Raw genomic sequence first — 24,105 nt, forward strand, 5'->3', positions numbered from 1 at the left:
ATAGAGCTGAGATGTCAATATATCAGAGGGGATCAGTTTCACAGAATCCCCTTATAAGATATAATATCTGCTGAGTTCATTAATGCTGAGGAGAATAAGTGCTGGCTTTTGATCATAAGCCTGTAAGTCCATTTCAAATCGTAACTCTTCATCATCGATAATATCCCCTTATTTTATTTTTATGCTTTTTTCTTAATCTGACTGAAGAAAGTCCAATACTGTAATTCCAGTATAGTCCTTGGCATACAATTTGCTGATTGGCCAGCCATAATCAATATATTCCTAAGTTTTAGTATCTTGAAGTTAATAGTTCCCATAGTGATTCCATCAGCCAAGAAATGATAATGCAGGCCTGTAGCACCTGTTTTAGAAGTGCAGATCAGGTGGACCCAAATGCATTTTTATAGTAATAATAATATAAAGGAAGCTCTTTATTTTCTTACATTTCTGTACATAGATGCTGAGGACCGGAGCCACTCTACAGTAGCGTGACTTAGATATTTTGTAAGGTATACAAATAAACATGAAGCAAAGAACCCAAAATACACCACAATTACTATTTTAAGCAAAAATACATAATTTCATTATCCTAATGTGAAAACAATTTGGTATGATGATGCCAGAACTTCACATTTCATATATCTGCTTAACATACTACGTGATCATGTTTAATGATAATTTTGCTTTTTGTCAACCCCCAAGCATTCAGTATCTCCAAAATCGCATTGGGACTTTTCATGGATTTGATTACTCTTCCCCAAATCTCAAGAAGAAGAAGATGCAATTCATCTTAAAAACATCAGGCTATGGAGACTTAGTACAAGCAGAAGCACATTTCCTCTGCTTGAATGCATGCATGGATGCAGCATCATCCTGATACTTATGTCCATGTGTAGAAAACAGTTGCTTCTGTGACTAGAGAGAGGTCGGCTTCACTCACTGAACGTCTCTCCGTTACTCTCCAGTGTTTATAGACGACCAGGAGAGGGAGACAGAGGCAACAACAGCAACGCTGTTTAGAACAGAGCAAGTACCAAGAAATAGCATAAACAGAACAACTTTTGAAACTTGCTGCTGAGTTTGTTTGTTTTTTCAAAGAGTTTTCTTAATCAAAGTACTGAATAACTTATTAACATTCATATATTTGGTTTCTTTCTGTATATGTAAACATTCACAGTTCACACCCTGTCCTTTTCTTCTCCTCGGGGTGCCTCCTGAGGAATCTCCTCCTCTCCTTCTTCTGTGTTGCCGCCTCCTATGGGCTCGGCAGGGCAAGGCTCTGAAAGCGGCCCTCCCTCCTCCAACGCCTGTGAGGAGGTCTGGGCTTGTTCGGCTTCCTGCTCCGCTGATCCCTGCTGGGAGGCTGCATCTCTTCTCCTGGCAGGATCATTCTCTGCTACCTCATCCCCTGTCTTTTCACAGTCCCCGCCCCGCCCCTCGGGTTCGTTCAGATGGGCCTCCTCCGCCTGGGTGTCAAAAACCCTGTCCTCGTTCTCCTTCGGGCTGGACTGTTCGCAGGGGGACAGGCCGCTCCCGCAGGCTCCTGCCTCGTCTCCGGCCGACCTCCTGTGCTGCCGTGTGGGGGGACGCCTCTTGAATGACAGCCGTGCACGAGTCTGCGTGGAAAAGGATGCGTGAGAGCCAGCAGGGAATTGACTGTACTGTACAGTATGTCTTTGAATGAGGATAGCATTTCAGCCTGCATCCTAAGATGGTGGCAAGTTGTGGAAGTGTTGAGGAAGAAATGGAAAAGTATATACTAAGCAACATTTCCTATTATCCTCACCTATCCTCACTCATGTAACCTTTGACCCAGAGCAATCTAGTAAGAGAGTGGCACCAGCGGAGGTCCGAAATGCGTGACTCAGTAGCCAATGATTGAATAGCCAGGAAGGGGGCTCGCGCTACGTTTGAATGCTAAAATAGCTGATAATATACAATTTCACACATCTGACTATTTCAAAGTACATCACACACGGTCCATTTTGCTGCAACTCGACAGCGCTGCTTAATCCAGAACCTTACTTCCGGGAACTTTTGTGAGGTAAAAAACTGGTCAATTGGAGTGAATGGAGATGTCGCAACTCCTCTATTATACGACTCTGCTTTGACCCATATTTACACCATAAGTGCCTCAAACTCAAGAACACTGAATCTGCTTCATTATTATATTATTATTAAACTCTAAAGTAAGTAACATCTTGTGTTTTTCTCACAGAGCTGCAAGCCTGGTACAGTATGTGCAAATGCCCAAATCCCATAGACAACATTGACTGAGTGGCCTTGGCAAAATAATAACTTGTTGTTCTCTACTGGGGGAACGATGGATGGGGGGGGGGGTCTCCCTATTGTTAACCCTTTGAGGGGCGTGACAGGAAAAGTTTGCGAACCACTGCTCTACAAGGAGGTACACCTGTTATTACACATCTCCTTAAAGTGCTGCAACTATAATTGTCATTGGATGTTCAATTTTGTTCATTTGACCAAATATCTTTTGAGAACTATGGTTCTATGCTATTCTAGTCTATTCTATTCTGTATTAGCATAGTCATGAATATTCAACACTATAAAATGCTGTGTAATCATCCAGATTTTGAGTTACTCCCCAACGCTCCCCAACCTGTAGACTGAAAATAGTTTTCATCCACGCTTGGGGGGATGATGGGGGGGGGGGGGGGGGTGATAAATACATCTGTATTTAATATGGCAATAATGCCATGAATGTTTTTCTGATAGTAACTACTCTTAAATAGCACATGCAACTGCAGGAGTCCTGGGACTCCAAAGGAGAATTAGGCTAAGGGGATTATACCCTCCAATCCCCCTTGCTGCGGTGCACATGCACTGCCGGGGTGTTCTGCACGGGCTTATCCCAGTCCGACTTAAACAGCCCACGCAGAACGCCCGCTGAGGAACATGTGTCGATGGGGAGGGGCCATGTGTCCGGCTGTGACGTCACTGCTCTCTCGACCAATGGCGTGAGAATGAAATGCTTTCAGGGCCTTAATGTGAGAACTTCTCATACTATAATTTTGTCACTAAAAACCCACATGCACAACACTACGTAAAAATGTGAAACACGGCAAAAGAGCTACAGCAGCATTAAAATCACTGATCTATGCAATGATGAAATGCTTATGAATAAAGATGATACTGTACTAACTCACCTTAAAAATGCTTGCAAAAGCAAGTTTAATAATAGTTCTAAAGAATCTTTTTTAAATGTTTCACATAAACACTCTCAAAAACAACAAATACATTGTTTTCAAGGTGTGTCTTGTTATTATGTCATTCCAGTCTCTTTATGTTATTTCCAAATGCTTATAAAAGATGTAATCCTAAAGAAAAACAGTTCAGTACAGTAAAGTTTGGAATCTCAAAGTGATGCTATACTACATGATACTGCCACAAATCAACCAGGCTACACTATGAGGACAGCTCTAAGAAACCCCATACTGAGCATTTATACCCTGATCTATTGATCTAGATTTACTTTTTTTGGATGTAAAACCAAAACCTTGAGCGAGTCCATGATATGCGTACCTTGTTGAAGCTCTGCAGTGGGGCACCTTCAGCAGGGCTCTCGAAGCTGACGGCCTCCTCCTCCTCGGGGCTCAGGGGGCTGCAGGGCTGGGCGGGGGACAGCGGGGTGGGCTGCTTCACCTCAGGACTCTTGGGCAAAGGCAGCAGGGAGGTAGGGGACAAAGAAAGGTTGGCCTGGAGGGAGGAAGGACAAGGGACAAGACAGGTCCTGAGTCCTGCAAACGACAGTCTTATTTGTACACTGTGTACTAATAACAGTCAGCAGTAATAGTAATACTTTAAAACATTGGTAATTATTACTAATACTAGTAGAAGGGCACAATTTATGATACTGCTGGAGTTTAACCCAGATTAAATTGAACATAGGGGCATCTACCTTGCTGAGTTATAAATATCATCATTAGCTGAGGGATAGAAGGAACACAATGTCTTCATGTAATGTTCAAACATGGGTATGTAATTAAAAGACAGAAATTAACAATTAAAGAAATGTTTTAAATGAAAGCTCACAACTTAAGCATTTCGTTTCACAAAAGCTTTTGCGTTATAAGGTTTAGCTGTGTCATAGGAGATTACTATCCTGCTCTGCTTATACTGATCACATTTGAAAACTCCTGTGCCTGCGAGAGTTACGTCCTGAAACACCCTCCTTGTTAGGAATAAGACCTGTGGTGTTCATTCAGAGAAATGATTCATTATGATGTCCGTAGTTAGAGCCTACCTGTACTGGGGAGAAGAGGAAGAAAGAGAAGCGGCAGCCCTTTTGGCCCATGGCTGCCCTCCGTGTGACTGGCTAACTAAGGAACGATGACCACTAGCCTCAGCAGAGGATAGCTGCCCCCAGATCTCATTAGCTTGTCAATCTGAGCCGATTGTGGAGTAATCACAGGGACAAGGCCTTCCCCTTTTTCACGCGACCGCTCAGGCACCAGCGTCAACTGAACAGCGGGTGGCAGTATAATGCTTTAAATATTGTAAAGACTCCTGACTGTTGTGTCCTGTAATAACATATCCGTGGTGAGGCTAGCAGTTGCTGTGTTTCTTATTTCCTGCACATAACATAAAATGCTGCAGCATGCACCCACCTGTAGCTTCTCAATGATGGGGGAGTTCTTCGTCTTGATTCTGAAGGGCTTTGGGGAGACGATAGGTTTCTGCAAGAGGACAAAGTCAGACCAGAGAGATAATAATGAAAAAAAGCGCACAAAATCAGACGCAGCCATTTGAAATGTGGTTTGCTAACATAAACAAATCCAATGATACTTCTGACAATTTTTTTTGAATACTACTACTAATAGTACTAATAATAACTACTAATATTACTACTATTGCTACGCAATACGCATGCTCGATTCCTACAGTGGAGATGATGTGCCACTTGCCCTCTTCTCCCTACTTATACTCCCACCACTCAGACAGGAAGGATCTTGATAACATCACAATTGCTCGAGTGATCACTGATGACATCACAATTGCTCAAGTGACATCACTGATGTCATCACCAGCGCCCACACCGCCACATGCCCACAGCCAATTTTAACTACTACGCATCTCGTGCGCTACACGCGCTCGATTCGGCTGCTGCGCGGCCTCACCCACCCGGCAGCTCAACCGCTGTGCGGGCTCACTTGCTTGCTCACCTGCACGCTCCCTCGCCCGCTGTGTGGGCTCACTTGCATGGGCACACGTGGGCAATGTTCTCTGTTTAAACTTTGTCCCGGAAGTGATGTCATCAGTGATGTCACAATGCCTATGACATCATCAGTGATGTCACAATGCACAATTGCGCAAGTGACATCACTTCCGGGACAAAATTGAAACAGAGAACATTGCCCACATGCTCCCTTTTATAATAGAAGATGGAACTGGAATCTCTCTTGAAATTGAACAACCATTCAAGTGAGGCGGTTGTGAGAAATTGGCCAATATGTGAAGATTAATTTGTACTTTGTATGGCAATAACACAGACAAACTTAATTTTCCCAATTTCATGAGGGGAGAGAAAATACAATACACAATGCATTTACTTTGTTGACAATCTCTATTTTTTTCCCTCATGATAATTTCTTTGGATGAAGATGCAACCAGCAGAGGGGGTAGGAAAGGAATTAAGTGACTTACTTCTGATTCCTCGTTATCATCTTTTTGGGTTTGCAGCTTCAGGGATGGAGGTCTTCTTCGAAACGGCCTCTACAAGAGCATAAGCAGGTAAACACAATCTGTAGTCACAAGTAGCCTGTGTATTTATAAGCAGGTAAACACAATCTGTAGTCACAAGTAGCCTGTGTATTTATAAGCAGGTAAACACAATCTGTAGTCACAAGTAGCCAGTGTATTTATAAGCAGGTAAACACAATCTGTAGTCACAAGTAGCCTGTGTATTTATAAGCAGGTAAACACAATCTGTAGTCACAAGTAGTCAGTGTATTTATAAGCAGGTAAACACAATCTGTAGTCACAAGTAGCCTGTGTATTTATAAGCAGGTAAACACAATCTGTAGTCACAAGTAGCCTGTGTATTTATAAGCAGGTAAACACAATCTGTAGTCACAAGTAGCCAGTGTATTTATAAGCAGGTAAACACAATCTGTAGTCACAAGTACCCTGTGTATTTATAGTAAACACAATCTGTAGTCACAAGTAGCCTGTGTATTTATAAGCAGGTAAACACAATCTGTAGTCACAAGTAGCCAGTGTATTTATAAGCAGGTAAACACAATCTGTAGTCACAAGTAGCCTGTGTATTTATAAGCAGGTAAACACAATCTGTAGTCACAAGTAGCCAGTGTATTTATAAGCAGGTAAACACAATCTGTAGTCACAAGTAGCCAGTGTATTTATAAGCAGGTAAACACAATCTGTAGTCACAAGTAGCCAGTGTATTTATAAGCAGGTAAACACAATCTGTAGTCACAAGTAGCCAGTGTATTTATAAGCAGGTAAACACAATCTGTAGTCACAAGTAGCCAGTGTATTTATAAGCAGGTAAACACAATCTGTAGTCACAAGTAGCCAGTGTATTTATAAGCAGGTAAACACAATCTGTAGTCACAAGTAGCCAGTGTATTTATAAGCAGGTAAACACAATCTGTAGTCACAAGTAGCCAGTGTATTTATAAGCAGGTAAACACAATCTGTAGTCACAAGTAGCCAGTGTATTTATAAGCAGGTAAACACAATCTGTAGTCACAAGTAGCCAGTGTATTTGTACAACAAAATAAAGAACCATCAGTCAAGAAGCATGACAGTATTATACTTCACCTCTTCCTTTGAGGTGGGCATTGGTAGAGCATGGCCTTTGAACCTTCCAGCCAGCTCAGCCACAGATGGCTTGGATGGAGAAGCCTTATGGGGAAAAGAAAAAAGCAGCTGAAGAAAAATTGGAAACATAACTGTATCTAATCAACAATCTCGATGACTTGTTTGTTGCATTTTAAATTGTAACAGGTGTCCCATGTGTTGACGCCATTACTGGTAAATACGTGAAAGATGTAAATAGACAATTATGCATATACTTATGTTGAAGGATTGACCTCACTTTTTTCATGTCTTTGGCGCAAACCACTCAAGTGCACTCATTCATAAACTGACACTGTGTACTACAAGCTAATTAGAAAATGTTAATGTTTTGAATGAGGCAATTTGTTGTAAAGCATAACTAGAACGACACAACGCGGACTTATGCCTCCGCCATTAGTTCATTCTTGAGTCCAAATCGCCATTTGAGGCAAATTGGAAGAAATTCCGCCAAGGCAATCCTGAGATGTTGCGTTACAGAGCTTGAAAATTGGGTGTGTGAGGTCACAGTGACCTTGAACTTTGACCACCAAAATGTAATCAGTTCATCCTTGAGTCCAAGTGGACGTTTGAGGCAAATTCGAAGAAATTCCATCAAGACATTCCTGAGATATCGCGTTAACAAGCTTGAAAATGGCATTCGAGAGGTCACAGTGACCTTGACCTTGGATAACCAAAATGGAATCAGTTCATCCTTGTGTCCAAGTCGATGTTTGAGCCAAATCAGAAGAAATTCTATCAAGCCGTTCTTGAGATATTGCGTTAACCAACTTGGGAATGGCGTTCGTGAGGTCACAGTGACCTTGAAGTTTGACCACCAAAATGTAATCAGTTCATCCTTGAGGCCAAGTTAATGTTTGAGGCAAATTTGATGAAATTCCGTCAAGGCATTCCTGAGATATGGCGTTAACAAGCTTGAAAATGGCGTTGGAGAGGTCACAGTGACCTTGACCTTTGATCACCAAAATGTAATCCTTTCATCCTTGCACCCAAGTCGACGTTTGAGCCAAATTGGCAGAAATTCCATCATCAAGCCCCACGAACTTGGGAATGGCATTCGTGAGGTCACAGTGACCTTGACCTTTGACCACGAAAATCTAATCAGTTCATCCTTGAGTCCAAGTCGATGTTTGAGGCAAATTTTATGAAACTCTGTCAAGGCATTTCTGAGATATCACGTTAACAAGCTTGAGAATGGCGTTCGAGAGGTCACAGTGACCTTGGCCTTTGACCTTTGACCACCAAAATCTAATCAGTTCATCCTTGAGTCCAAGTCGATGTTTGAGGCAAATTTGATGAAATTCCATCAAGGCCTTCCTCAGATATCGCGTTAACGAACATCGTACGGACGGACGGACATACGTACGGACGGACAATCCGGATCCATAATGCCTCCGGCCTGGCTATCGCCGGCGGAGGCATAAAAACACACACAATTACAATCAACAGACAAAATATTCTCATTTTAGTAATAATTCCACAAATTCCACATTTTAACAACAGAACTTTGTAATAAATATGTAAAGTGCATTATGAATGAGGTCTTTGTCCTTGCATATGACAACATAATCTTGAACTCCTGGATTAGCAGAGGGAGGGCAGATATTCAGAATACCATCTTCCCTGAGATTTGAGAACAAAATCTGGCCAAGAAGGATGAGCAGCACAGCACGGTGTTGTGAAATGTACAAATGTAAACAAAATGAGGCAAGCTGGCAAAGCTTGCTGGGTCAGACCACAACTCCTCACAGCTAAATTACTGTATGTGTCCAAAGGATTTAGTGTGAACATGACTGACAATAACCTTGTGCTTTTCCATTTTGCCCACCCCACATCACACAGTATCTGCTATGAATTCCTCCATACATTTCTCAACTGGATCAGAAATACTGCGGACGAGCCGGAAAGACTGAGTGCTGTTATTCAGGGAAGTGACATGATGCCAGATAAAAACACAACGCACACACACACACACACACACACACACACACACACACACACACACACACACACACACACACACACACACACACACACACACACACACACACACACACACACACACACACACACACACACACTACTGATAAGACTATTCTTAAATCATGGCATGTGCTAAGAACCGTTTTGCAGTTGAGCAAGGAGCCCAAAAAAAGGGGACGGTTTCACTTCCCTCTCTCTGTCGTCTGGACAGGAAAACATGTGGAAGGTTGTGAAACACAGCAGGGAGGAGGAGGCTGTTCAAACAAGTCAAAGGACTCCACCAGCGTGTTGAGTTCATCACAGAGGGCCGGGGTGTTGTCCTTGGACCAACTCCTCCTCTCCTCCCACTAAAGAGCTCTAGTGTTTATGGGTTTGGACACAGGAAGAGCGCCCCCTCTCTCTCTCTCTCTCTCGCTCCCTCTCTCTCTCTCTCAGCCACAGCTGCTCAACATCACAGCACAGCCCGTGACAGGAGGGACCTGTCCTTGCAGCCTGACACTGTTATCACTACTTGGCTCTTTACTTTCTCTCTCTCTCCCACTATTCCCAGGCTGATTGCTGAACTTCCCTCCTCCTCCGCGCCGCCCTTTGATGGCCATTAGCCTAACTCACTCCGCATATCTGTGCAACTAAGAGATAAGTTGCCTGTAGGCCTCAGTGTGTGCTGCTGTAAAACAGAGCGTTTTACGCCCTGAAAACAAAACACCAGTCTGGGTAGTGTACATGTAGAGGTAACAGCCTACCACCACAGAGACCCGGGTTCAATTCCCAGCAGCGATACTTCTGGCTTGGTCAGATGTTCCTACAGACACAATTGGCCGTGTCTGCGGGTGGGAGGCCGGTGGGGTATGAGTCCTGGTCACTGCACTAGTGTCTCCTCTGTTTGGTCGGGGGCACCTGTTCAGCAGGGAGGGGAACTGGGGGGAATAGCGTGATCCTCCCACACGCTACATCCTGCCAGTGAAATGCCTCGCTGTCAGGTGAAAGGAAGCGGCTGGCGATTGTACATGTATCAGAGGAAGCATGTGCTGGTCTACAACTCCCCAGATCAGCAGAGTGGGTGGAGCAACGGCACAACAGCAGGGGGAATAGGCCAAGTACAATTGGGGAGAAAATGGGAGAAAAATCAAAAAGAAAAGACAAAATAAGACAAAATACCAGAATCCAAATTCACAGTCGTATCACTTTTGTGCTAGGCGGCTGCACTGTGAATGGGACGAGGGATTTGTTTACAACATGATGCGAGTCTGATCTGTACTAATGGTATTTCTCATGCATTATGTCTCTATTTAATAACTGGCATGCAGTCGATGTTTGTGTTGTGCGTTTGCCCCCTTTCTTCCCCTTCTCGCTCTCTATTCAATTCAATGAGCTTTATTGGCATGACGTACATGTGCACATGTTGCCAAAGCATACTGTACATTCAAATATAAATGAGATAAAAATCAAGTAAAATAACTATAGTAACTCACACTCTCTCACACACACACTCTCTCTTCCACACTCCTTTCACACTTTTATTGACCACTAAAACCTCATGCGCCGCTGCTGCCAGTTCTGACACATCTCCTGGGTGTGCACAATGCTGTGCACCCATGGCAGCTGGCACCCTCCCTCTCTCCTTCTTTCTGCACAGTTTGAGCCGTAACCCATGGCAACACGGATCTCCCACCACATTAGAAGCTTTACCACCCCCCCCCCCCCCTTTCTGAAAATGACCTCACCGCCTTGCTACCTCCACCCAAGCCTATTACAGCATCAGTCGGCTCTGTTCATGCTACCTCCACCCAAACCTATTACAGCATCAGTCGGCTCTGTTCATGCTACCTCCACCCAAACCTATTACAGCATCAGTCGGCTCTGTTCATGCTACCTCCACCCAAACCTATTACAGCATCAGTCGGCTCTGTTCATGCTACCTCCACCCAAACCTATTACAGCATCAGTCGGCTCTGTTCATGCTACCTCCACCCAAACCTATTACAGCATCAGTCGGCTCTGTTCATGCTACCTCCACCCAAACCTATTACAGCATCAGTCGGCTCTGTTCATGCTACCTCCACCCAAACCTATTACAGCATCAGTCGGCTCTGTTCATGCTACCTCCACCCAAACCTATTACAGCATCAGTCGGCTCTGTTCATGCTACCTCCACCCAAACCTATTACAGCATCAGTCGGCTCTGTTCATGCTACCTCCACCCAAACCTATTACAGCATCAGTCGGCTCTGTTCATGCTACCTCCACCCAAACCTATTACAGCATCAGTCGGCTCTGTTCATGCTACCTCCACCCAAACCTATTACAGCATCAGTCAGCTCTGTTCATGCTACCTACCTCCACCCAAACCTATTACAGCATCAGTCAGCTCTGTTCATGCTACCTCCACCCAAACCTATTACAGCATCAGTCGGCTCTGTTCATGCTACCTCCACCCAAACCTATTACAGCATCAGTCGGCTCTGTTCATGCTTTTTTGTTGTTGCTGCCGCCTGATCCGACTCCACACACACATCCCAGCCCTTTTCCTGCGCTCTTTTCTCATCCGTGATAAATACTAATCACAAGGGACCACCCACCCTCAGCCATTATTTTGCAACCCCCCCCTAATTGTTTAACTCTTTCCTGTCCTTCAAAAACAAACGTCTCCTTCAGAGCGCAAAGTGTGGTCACGCCAGGACAGGCAGAGGAAGTGAGGCTTTGTTTGTTTAAATCTGCAGACGTTCTGGGTGAACAAAATCAAGGTTTTCGTTTTCTCGCCCCCCTTTCCCCCCCCTTATCACAATTTCTGGAAATAACACAAAGGAGGGATGTCTAGGAGTACACTCAAACACGTTCAAGAGTGGTTGTGTGTTGTGTCCTTTAAGTTAAGCTTCTTCATGAAATATGGATTAATAATAAAGGCTTTTAAAAGTGAACATACATTTTAAGTAAAAACTTCTGATTTCTATACTGACTGAGGGTGACTTTTGCACTTTTACGGCCTTTCTTAAAAAAAGAAGAAGAATTTGGTCATGTCCCATTGTGATTACCTTTCTACCTACATTTTTCTACCTTTTCTACCTTACTTTTCTATCTACATTTTGATTATTTTGGAAATTATCGGCTATTTCCAAAAGTGACAGGAGTGTTATGCAAGATTTAAAAGGTGAACTATTCAACGACTTTCTACTTCTGCCTCTTTTCACACGGAGGCTTCTCCTGAACGACTGGCTGCTATAGAGCTTCTTCTTGCAGAATGAAAATGAAGTTGGAACGGAAGTTCAGTCAGGAAGACTATAATCTGCACATTCATGCTTCCATAGTTCACTTCTCATTTCATTCTGCCTTCATATCTTGCACACGCACTCAAAAGTAGTCGCTTCCAGGCAACGATTGAATAATCAGCTGTTTGCCAGCTGGACTCATCTATCCAATAGACCCTTTTCACGGGGGCCATTTTGTGTCAAAAAGGCAGAATAAACACAGGTGCAAGCAAAAACACTAATGAGGGTTTCCAAATTCCAATCATGGAAGTTGGAAACCCTCATTAGTGTTTTGCTTGCACCTGTGTTTGCCCTGCCTTTTCGACATAAAATGGCCCCCGTGAGAAGGGTCTATGGCATAGCGACACACCTCCCACCGTAAGCCTATCACATTGCTATACACCTCCATTGTAATCCAATCACATGGCTGCTGTCCTTTTAAATATGTCTCTATCTACTTCAGCCCATGCACCCCTCCATCTCCGCCCCAATATTCACAGACCCATCAGATTCATCAGTCTCAGGTGAGTCACCACCACCACAGGTATCTAGACTCCACAGGTGGATATATCTTGCTGCTGCTCAGTGCTGATGCCCCTCGATCTCAATATCTCCCTGTAGTGTCTGAGCGCCAAAGACTTTATCAAAAATACTTAATTCTCATACATTCTCTAATGCATCATTCATTGTGTTGTAATGGATATGATTGTATTCATTCACTAGTCTCTCCTGATTTAAAAAACCTCAGATTCAATACAAGTGGCTTCCTGCTCTTCAAGTAACTTTGTCTTGGCATATTCAAGGCCAACACATACTGTAAATAAACTGGTACCAATTAATCAGTGAATGATAGACGCCGTTTTACTCATGTTTAAAGTAAAAAATAAATTCTCGAATTCATGACAAGTACCATAAAACTTTCATCATGCAAATTTAGCAGAAAACTACAGGAATGTTAAGTCTTGCATATTTTGCTATAATAGGTGTATCCAAAAGCATTGTGATACTTTGTTTTTGTCACTTGGAAGCATAGATTGTATAATAGAACTTGGAAGGTTAAATGAACGACAGTGGGTGTTGAGGGTCAAACATTCTTTTGCATAGGAATTTCAACTTCAAGTAATATGAACAAGATCTACACAGCCAGGACAGTGGAATATTTGTGGAATACTTAATCAAGCTATTATTAATTTGTCTGCATGTCTATCTACTCATTTGTTTTGGTCATATCTATTTGAAAATGTCACCTGAAACACAACCTTTTTTTTAGACTCATTTTGGTCAATATTTCATTCCGATTTCAAACGTAACTAGAAAAGTCCACTCAGTACAGTGCAGATCTCGGCCAGGCGCTGCTATGCCTAACCATGGACAAACCGAAAGCCAACTGCGAAGGGGAACCGCTACGGGGAACACCAGCTAGACGGATAACACACACACACACACACACACACACACACACACACACACTCTCACACTCACACTCACACTCACACTCACACTCACACTCACACTCACACTCACACTCACACTCACACTCACTCACTCTCAATGTGCATGTTGGAGTCAGCTGGGACCCCAAGCTCTCGGGAAGAGTGGGAAACGTCAGCTCAGCTGCAGGGGAGATGTGGGCAAACTATTTCTGGGGCTGGAGTCCTGGGAAAAGCCCCAGAGCAGAGAAGACAGGCTGGATCTGCTGCTCCGCTCTGTAACCCCTCAGCTCCTAGGAGAGATGTCCCTACATGTTCACCAGCGCCCCAACTGATCTGTAAACTGCATCTGCAACATAATCCAGCATATAGGCCAATCCACCATGTCTGAACAAGGAAACAGTAAAGAAGGGTCCTAATAGCAATGCCTTATATGGCAGCTTTCCAAAGACTGACCCGGGTCAAGGTTAATAAGAGAACAAGCTATTTATGAACTCCCACTTCCCGGGAAATTCCCTTAGTTCTTTCTCCCAAGCGAGCATTTTTCGGTTGAAAAGACGTTTAAAAAACGTTTAGGGTCAACGTTGAAAAAACGTGCAAGGAAGGTTTGAAAGTGAAAGTTTTTTCACCCACTATTTGCAGACGTTTATTGAACGTTCAGATTTAGACCATATTTCACCAGGTTCTTAAATTAAAAATTCAGCAGCGCACACGGGATTCGAACCCCGCTTTCCCACATTCAAGCCAGTCCGCTTAACGCGCTGAGCTATACATTTTCTTATACTCTATAGAGAGCTGGGCACATATATACTCTATCTCGCACACAACTTGTAGACTACATGATTGTCGACGATCGGGAGTTAAGTTATTTTATGTGATGTGTACGAGACTATTATATTAATGTAACAGACTAAAATTATGTTGTGTGTGTGTGTTGTCTATAGGCTGTAGCCTATGGCTTCAGAGGTTACTTCATTTAACACCAGAGACTGAGGAGGTACACAGAGCCTCAGAGCACCTCGTTCCGCACTTGGTGCAGACCGGTGCAGACTTGCTTTGGTCTAGTCTAGTCAGTCACGGTTAGTATAGCTAGCAATTAAGTACTTGCGCATGCACGTTGCGGCAGGAACTGAATTCATTATTTTATAGTATTGCGCTAAACTATTAACCATAGTTGTGTCCTGGAAGCTTTTTGCTGGCACCACATAGCCTATATAGTCCCATATTTATGATATTTCATGTGACATAAAATGCGTTGAAATGTAGTTTTCGTATAGACCAGATTTCAACTCTCAGTTACACAATAAAATGGACAAATGCCAATCCACACACTATCAATATTGCCTCTATTCCAAGCTACAACAAATGTTTTAACAATATGATGAACCAAATTGTGTTTTTTTACACGTTGACGTTGTAACCGCATTTTAGCCGGTTGAAAAGAGGGTGAAATTAGGTCTTAGACGTTCAAACCCAATATCACCCAGATTTCAACTAAAAATCAACGTTGAAAAAACGTTTTGTGCTCGCTGGGTCGCTTAATGTTACCAGTCAAGAGAGTCAAAACATACTATCAAATACATTAATTCACTTTGCAAAAACAGGAAATGTAATTCCATGGAATCCATTGCATGATGAATGAACAAAGACAAATTCATCTTTATAGCAGAGATGGCATAAAAGTAGTCTCGCTTGCCAGACTCTCTCCCTGTTTCAGCCTGGAGATCAGCAAAGTGTCATGAAGTGTGCTCGTGACTGGAACTTGCTGGTTTGATTCGCTACGCCCCAAAACATAACGGTGCGAACTGGAACCGAAAATGATTCTTCTGTGATTCTTCTGACTGATGCCGTAAGAACCATTCAAGAAGCTTTCAAGAAAGTGGGAAATAACCAAACCCCTCTGTATTTTGCAATTGCAATTGAAGCTATACAAGGCAGATAGACAAAAACACAGTGCAGGTGTCTAAGCAAAGGATTGCAGAACCTTGGTCTGAAAGGTTCTTTTAGACCAAGCTTCAGAACAAAGTCGACAGAATAAAATGTTGGTATATACGTTTCTGCAAACCACGGATACGTTGAATCTCAAAGTTTGTGAACCAAAAATATGTTACATATCAACATTTTCAGTCAAGAAATGAAATCCACTGCAGCCACACTGTAGCTGCCCTGGAGCTGAAGACCTCCGATATGGCTGCCAGAAGTCAACCTTACATCACCTTGACAGCCCAGTGTTTGAGTGTGTGTTTAACTGTGGTGCGTGCTGCAGGAAAACATGCATGCTCAGTCCACTTTATTTAGATAGTGAAAGGTTAACTCCAGACAGGCCTATCTTCATTTCAAATCTGTGGAGGGAGACACAAGGTTTACTGTATGACCGGCAGAGAAGACAGTTCACACAAAGCCTGCTATTGTCTGTTCCTGATTCCTATTTCCAGACACAGCGAGAAGAAGCACATGATGCCAGTCCCAGAAAAGCCTCACATCTGCTTGGTAAGACTAAGGACCAATAGGCCAAGCAATCTGATGAAAATGACGTTTCGCTCTGGATGGTTAACCCTTCTCCAGTCTGTTGTAGCTCTCAATCCTCATAAGCTCTCACTGGTTAGGACTACACACACACACACACACACACACACACACACACACACACACACACACACACACACACACACACACACACACACACACACACACACACACACACACACACACACACACACACACACACACACAGAGTGGAAATCTGTGGAAACGAGGTGCATCTATAATTAAAGTGCACCGAGCAGCACAGCTGTTCAGCCAGATCTTGCTCAATCAGCTCTCCAAGCGTAATAGCTTTGGTTTGAATCTGCACACTTTTGTTTTCACACGTCAGCGTGTTCTGCCAGCGGGAAAGCCGCGGCAGCAGCGAGCAGCGGTACACTTGTTAACGGGGAGGAGAGCAGACAGGCACCTTCCCTTCCCGCTCCACGCCTTTCCAGGAAAACATGATGTGGTTTTGGACCGGCCCTCATCTGAATATCTCACTTTTCCACTGCCCTCACTGGCACTCTGTGTGTGTGTGTGTGTGTGTGTGTGTGTGTGCATGCATGCATGCGTGTGTGTGTGTGTGTGTGTGTGTGTGTGTGTGTGTGTGCATGCATGCATGCGTGTGTGTGTGTGCTCGCGTGCTTGTGTGTGTGTGTGTGTGTGTGTGTGTATGTGTGTGTGTGTGTGTGTGTGTGTGTGTGCACGTGCGCATGCTTGTGTGTGTGTGTGTGTGTGTGTGTGTGTAGAAGCATCCAGGAGAGGGGCTCTGTCCGAGAGATGAGGTAAACTAACAGACACTCTCATGTAAGAGGCGTTGCTGCTGCCTCGAGGGGAATGGGAGGTGCTGCAGACACGGACTAGTACTGTCTAGTTAGCACTGGGTGTGGAAACATAAATATGGAATAGAAATAATAAGCGTGCAAAGAGAGAATGAAAACATCCAGAAATAGAGGCCAGAAGACCTGAGAACAGAAAGCTGTTGATAAAACTTGGATTACCCGAGGAAGATCACAAGACCGAAATGTTGTGTGTCTATGAAAGATACAATAATAAAAATATTGTGAAGACGCTGTAAAGCACATACAGTACATACAGTCACTAGCAGTCAAAGGTTTGAACACACCTGATTGGCAAATTCCATGATATGGAAACTGCTCAGTCGATAAGAGGAAGGAGCTTACTGTAACAAGGTAGTGAGGGGGGCACCATCAAAAATCATTGGTCAAGATTTGCCAAGCATTTGTACAATACATAATGCTAAGGATGGGTCTGAAAATAATCAGAGAGCCCTCTCATCCAGCCAATGCAGTTTTTGTCCCCCTCCCTTCAAGAAAAAGTTACCGCACGTAGTATTAAAGGGTAAGTTAACCCAAAAATGAAAATTCGTTATCTACTCACCCCCATGGCGATGGAAGGATGGGTGACATTTCTTAGTCCACAAAGCATTTGCTGAGTTTCACAGCAAAACTCCATTGAAGCATTCTGCTAAACAATTGAAGTGAATGGTGACCAACTTTCAAACGTAAAATAATTAAAATAAATCACACCCAGCCCAGGTGCTGAAGTAAGTGGTGCAGACACCACTTAACCAATTTTAACTAAGAGAAGAAGACAATTGCTCGAGTGACATCACTGATGACATCACAACTGCCTGATGACATCACAGTCGAGCAATTGCGTGAAATCCTTTCCAGTTGAGTGACATCACTTCACACACACACACCCACACACCCACACAGACACACAGACACACACACTCCTCCTTGTTGCCTCGATCCAGACCCAAATCCAGACCCAAATCTCAGGTGACATCACAGTTGAGCAATTGCAAATGGATTCAACACACACACACACACACACACACACACACACACACACAACTGCCCGACTGACATCACTTCCATCACAAATTGTGCTAAGATAAGATCACAGTTGCTCGAGTGACATCACAGTTGGGCAATTGCAAATGCATTCAACACACACAGACACACAACTGCCCGAGTGACATCACTTCCAGGTGACCTCTTAGGGACTTCTTAGGTGACTACATCTTAGGTGAGTACATCACAACTACCTGATGGCATCACAGTCGAGCAATTGTGTAACATCATTTCCAGTTGAGTGACATCACTTCACACATACAACCTCTTCCTTGTTGCCTCGATCCACACGTAAATCTCGGGTGGCATCACAGTAGAGCAATTGCAATGCATTCAACACACACACACAAACACAACTGCCCGACTGACATCACCACTTGCGTCACAAATTGTGACTAAGATAAGATCACAGTTGCTCGAGTGACATCACAGTTGGCAAATTGCAGATGCATTCAACATTTGCTCAAGTGACATCACTGATGACATCACAACTGCCTGATGACAATCGCAGTCGAGTAATGACATCACTTCCAGTTGAGTGACATCACTCGCCAGATCTCGCGAAACTACATTTTGTGTTCCTACGCTGGAGCACGAGAGTGCTACAGTGACAGCTAAAAACAGGGTATCAGTGACGTCTTTTCAAGTCAACTTGGCATCTCGGGGCTTCTGGAGACTTGGATTACACGCTTTTTTTTTTTTTTTACACATTTGAAAGTTGATCACCATTCACTTCAATTGTTTAGGAGAATTCTGCAATGGTGTTTTGCTGTGAAACTCCACAAATGTTTTGTGAACTATAAAACTTCACCTGTCCTTCCATAAGCATGGGGGTGAGTAGGTAATGACTGAATTTTCATATTTGGGTGAAGTGTTCCTTTAAGAGCAGAACTAGTCATTTACGTAACAGTACATGTCCTGAGGAAGTGAGGGCCCGCCTTAACTCCTCATCAGCAGTTCAGTCCATGAGCTCAATTTAACTGTGTCCCCCAACGGCTTTCTTAATGCCCCAGACACTGTTTTATTCAATCTATAGAGTATTTACTGTATATGTTAACTGTTTTTTTTTTACCTTGGTTACGTATCTTTGATATGTTTATGTTGATGTATATTTGTATTGTAGATGTGTGTTTGTATTATACTGTTTAGTCTACCCCACAAGGAAAATTCCAATCAAGGTTTCATTGAAATCGTAATAAATTATTGAATCTTGAATCATTTGTGTTATTTCATAGTTTTGATTTACTATTATTCTAATGTGTGAAAAATAGTGAAAAAAAGAGAGAAAAAAATCCAAACTTTTGACTGGTAGTGTACATGTAGCTCAAGCAAGTCAAGACATTTCAGAAAATAATTATGATACTAGAGATGACAGAGCCAGGCTTGTTTGTGGAATTATGTGATATCTCACTATGATAACTACAACAGCCTGCTCAAGAAGATATTCCAGCTGCCGTGCAATGAAATGGCCAGGAGGGGAGAGTGAAATATCAGTCAAAGAAAAAAAGTAAACAGCTTACAACATAGAGTACTTCTTCCAGATTCTGCATGTTGTTGTGGTATTCTCATCCAGTCCGGTCTAACAATCACGGGGACAAGAAACATCTGGACTGTGGATCATCTGGGTGGGAGCTGGAGGCTGAATAGCGCAGCACAGCTTTGGGATTACTTCATTCAATGAAGCCCCCCCCCCCCCCCCCCCCCCCCCCACACACACACACACACACACACACACACACACTCTCTCTCTTACTCTCACACACACACACACACACACACACACACACACACACACACTCGACAGGGTTTGGATTCCATCATCCATCTCCAGTGGAGATGTGGCTGAAGATCTTGGGACCTTGCATTCTTTAGGATCAAATATTCTGCAGTGTCAGACAACATGCAGGGGAGTGATGGGAGTTGTGGAAAATGGGGAGTGGCACATGTGAAAGGTCACGGTGTGGACTCAAGCTTATAACACATAGGGATGGGAATCACAGGTTTCATCACGATACGATTATTGTGTTGATCTTTGGACGATACAAATTTTCTGATGTCACAAAATCTGCCACAATCCAATTCCGATTCAATTCAGGGGCCTGTGATCGATATAAGACATCACATGCCCAATTAAATTAACACAATCAGTTACATTCATATCAACTCAGGAAAAGCAACGAAAATATGATTTGACCATTTTATTTCTGAGCTCCCGACATTTAAATGAATCTATTCTCTTTAATAATAATAAAAAAAAAAATGCTTGGATGGAAGTGGTGATTGGTGACACAGATGTGCCATAGGAATTTCAAAATAAAGGCACATCTTAAAGATGCCAATATCGATAATTTCACTTTGCATGGAAGATATTGGATTGTTGATCATTGAATTGATATATCGATCTAAATTGATCGCCACAGCCCTAATAACGAGTCAGTTCTGACTTGAGGATTTTGTCTCAGTTGTCTGAGACAGTTAAATTGAGGTTATTGTGTCTGTGCACCCAGCTTAATACACCTTTCATATTTCAGTGATCTCTTTTCAGTCTCCTTACATCTCTTTATGACAGAACGTCCTTGAAATCAACAGTGTGTTTTTCATTGCAGATCACAGTTCCCTCCGCTCTATCTCCTCTGTGGTTCCACCCTGTCTGTCTATCTCTCTGGCCCATGCTTGGGGCTGCAGCTCAGGCTGCTGGGCAGAGTCTGACACAGCCACTCAGCCTGATAGCAGGGCTTAATGTCAGTAGCTGGCATGCAGGAGATAGCACAGCCTCATGCACTGTATGTATAGGAGCAGAGCCTTTAAACACCCCATGAAATGAAAAAGAACTTTTGTTATACATACATATACACATATATACAATATATACATATATACAACAACAACAACAACAACAACAACATTTATATATATATATATATATATATATATATATATATATATATATATATATATATATATATATATATATAATTGTTGTTGTTGTTGTTGTTGTTGTTGGTGTTGTTGTTGTTGTTGTTGTTGTTGTTGTTGTTATTATTAATAATGATGGTGTCACATTAGCAAAGTGACAAAATGTTGTAAAATAAAACAAGTCATAAACTCTTGGCCGCTGCAAACAGGGTTTCTTCTTGTGTTATTGCTCTCCTAACTTTACTATGCATTACATAATAAATGTGCATGCCATATGGCTGGCAAGGCAATCCCATATACTCCCCTCTAGCTCCGTTTTCCCCCTCAAAGGATAACCACCACACACATACAGTACACAAACACATGCTCAGGTGCACATGCACACACATACACAACCGCACAACATTTCCAGTTTGTCTTAATGGCCAGAGGTTCTTCTAACACGGGACAGCACCAAATGTAAGACTTTCCATGTGCTAATCCTCTGACCTAAGGCAGTTACTGTCATCAATACTTGTGAAGGTGAACAACTCTTTCCTAAAGCTGGAAACCACAGAACTAAGACTGTGATGTCATCTAGATGCACAAAGCTGGAACAATTCCATTGACGGTGAACAGGAGACTGAGTCTGGGCCCATATAATGTGTATTTAAAGCTGCACTATAGGCAATGTATGTAAAAATACCACCATATCCTCCAGTCTAGTAAACTGTGGCTGCAACAGAGACGAGTGTCCCATAGATTTTTCCTATTTGCCCAAATCAGTTTCTGGTGTCGTGATGGTTGCTTGGAAACCTTTTTGCCACCCCCGAAAGTGATGAATCAAAAAGCAAAATACAAAACGTTCTTGTAAACAGTAATATGCGAGCGCTGGACAGAAGAAGATAGAGGTTTAGCTCTGACAAGGGCCCAGTTTAATGAAGTCGCGTAACATGATTTCTGGGTAATGAAGTCTTTCAAACTTTCAAAAAATTCTGTTATTTCCTGCTGTCACTTGGGTTTCACCAAGGACTGAAGTTGCCTCGTGCAGCTTTGAGTTTTTCAATGGGTTTCTCTAGGAAAGCCCCTATTTTTAGTTTTTTCCAGACTTGGGTGCAGCCCAAATTCTTTCCCCTCAATTTTGGCTGTGGGGAAAAGTAGTAAACGTTCACTAATCCAAAACTGAGCTTCCCAAAGCATAGCAGAGTCCTGCAATTCTAAGAGTTGTTTCTGACTGTATATGTTACTACGTAAATATGCCCCCTCGCTTTCTGTGGGGGAAACAGGCGTTTCTCCTCCTAGTTACCACATCACATGAAACAGGCCAACTCGAGAATTATAGTATGTTCAAAGTCTAAGAGCAGAGCATGTTATGCAGGCAGGAGACCTGCAAGCAACCCTGCAAGACATGTCTAGGACTAGTATACAATTCCTATATAGTTCCTTTTTCTTTGACCTTTAGTAGGCTTACTAGACTTAATAGACTTAATTAAAGTCTTTCTGATTCTGATTCTGATTCTGATTATAAAATGGGTAGAATGGAGAGGAAAAAGTTCAGCCTTCTAAAAGAGGAAGCGAGAGTTTTCAGCTATTTTCAGGATGAGTGTTGTACATAAGTTAATGTATATAACTGTAGCCTACATTTTTAAACAAAACATACAGTGAGAGTCATAAGCAAAAACAAAAATGAGCAATGGCATTTACTATACACATTCACTAACAGACACACACACACCGTGGCCAGTGAAAGATGTTGTGTCAGTTCCACTTCCTGCCTCTCTCAGACTGTGGTTACTTGAAGGTTGTTGTTACCAAGTTATGACCAGATCAAGTTTGCGCACACGCACGCACGCACGCACGCACGCACGCACGCACACACACACACACACACACACACACACACACACACACACACACACACACACACACACACACACACACACACACACACACACAATGCAAGTCCATAGGTAGACCTATATCATCCTAAGAACATTATAGTAATAGTGTATTTATCTCCTGGAGATAAATCAAATACCAACACGAGATCAATATAAATTCACACAACCGATAGGCTATCACTGTAACTGTAAATGTATGTAGCCTATAAGAATAGCCAGCCTATTATAGCAGGTATTGTGATTACAACAACAGTGTGTTTAAATTGCACCTGTGGCATTGGCTGCACACATGCATCTGCGTAATAATAAACATAAACATAAACATGTGTCCCAAATCACACAGAAAACAAAACACGGTGAATTTACCTCAGTTACCTCCATCCTGGGCAGCTCCTCTCCTCCTGCTTGGTTTTGTTATGCCTCTTGAAGCAGTGTGTTGTCCAGCTGGGAGGGGAGACTGTGCAGCGTGTGAACTGCTGAGCAGGGCTGGCTGCTCGCTGCTCTGTCTGTGTTTATATCTGGAGCATACCAGCCTCGTGGAGGAGTGGACAACTTTTGTCTTACCCATGGCATGTGTCAAGCGTCAGTGAAAGAGGTTAACAACCTAACTTCCGGCAATGACTTTCAAAACAAAGCACGAAAGAAGTTAACAGAAATAACTTCCGGACACGACTTTCAAAATAAAACACACATTGCTTTGCTTTATCCCCCATTTTCTTAATACATTTTATTCTATTCTATTCTTATTTTATTCTATTTTTCTTATTATATTAGCATCTTCTACCATAGTCTACTTGTGAAGGCAAGCGCTCCGAGATCTGTCTCAGCAGATGGGAAGCCCTAGGCTATATAAACTCAATTTATCATAATTAGAAAGCTTGCGCGCTGCGCTTGCTCGATTTCTAAGGTGCACACTCTGGAGATGATGCGCCATGGCCCATGGCGCATCATCTCCAATGTTTGTATGAGTACAGGATTATAGCAGCTCCTAGATGATGTTGTCTCACCTTCAATGCTGCTGGCTTGCTTTCCCTGGAGAAGGCTGTGTAGAGCTGGCCATGACCAAACACTGGCTGAGGTAGGTAGATGCCAAAGCAGTCATTCTCTTGTCCTTGACCTTTGTTGATGGTAAATGAGAATCTGATTGGGAACTGCCCTCTGACAAAGGTGAAGGGAAGCTCATAATTTCTGTCATGGTCTGGAATTTTTGGCAGCAAGATCCTTTCACCTTGTTTGACCCTACACAAATCTCACATTCAACAACCTTACTGTATCCATCATCTGGACCAGCACCATCCGGGTGACTTAGACTGTAGGGATGCACCGATATGAAAATTTTGGCCGATGCCGATAACCGATATTAACATTGCTGTTATGGCCGATAACCGATATTTACCGATGT

The 24,105-nt window shown here is 42.9% G+C and overlaps 1 protein-coding gene across 3 annotated transcripts; it reads right to left on the bottom strand.

Annotated features, from left to right (window-relative positions):
* Positions 1 to 428: 428 nt before the first annotated feature.
* LOC310798659 (capZ-interacting protein-like) lies at positions 429 to 23,198 on the bottom strand. 3 transcript variants are annotated; one of them, XM_083661203.1, is made up of 6 exons: positions 23,070 to 23,198; positions 6,805 to 6,888; positions 5,665 to 5,733; positions 4,629 to 4,697; positions 3,544 to 3,717; positions 429 to 1,616 (listed from the first exon to the last, which is right to left on the bottom strand). In XM_083661203.1, the coding sequence occupies exons 1-6, from the start codon at positions 23,082 to 23,084 to the stop codon at positions 1,179 to 1,181; spliced, it is 849 nt and encodes a 282-aa protein (XP_083517329.1). In that variant the 5' UTR covers positions 23,085 to 23,198; the 3' UTR covers positions 429 to 1,178. The 3 variants fall into 3 exon arrangements, with proteins under 3 accessions (XP_083517329.1, XP_083517330.1, XP_083517331.1); XM_083661204.1 differs by having other exon boundaries at positions 23,079 to 23,148; XM_083661205.1 differs by lacking the exon at positions 23,070 to 23,198 and adding an exon at positions 13,615 to 13,711.
* Positions 23,199 to 24,105: the final 907 nt, after the last annotated feature.

Source organism: Poromitra crassiceps (assembly GCF_964638095.1).
Source record: "Poromitra crassiceps genome assembly, chromosome: 26".
NCBI classification, from domain to species: domain Eukaryota; kingdom Metazoa; phylum Chordata; class Actinopteri; order Beryciformes; family Melamphaidae; genus Poromitra; species Poromitra crassiceps.

Bases quoted from the DNA above. Each gene is read 5' to 3' on its own strand.
- LOC310798659 (XM_083661203.1), bottom strand. The intron at 4,698-5,664 runs GTAAGTCACTTA...GTCCTCTTGCAG, and splicing joins ATGATAACGAGGAATCAGAA to AAACCTATCGTCTCCCCAAA. The intron at 3,718-4,628 runs GTGGGTGCATGC...TCCTCCCTCCAG, and splicing joins CCATCATTGAGAAGCTACAG to GCCAACCTTTCTTTGTCCCC.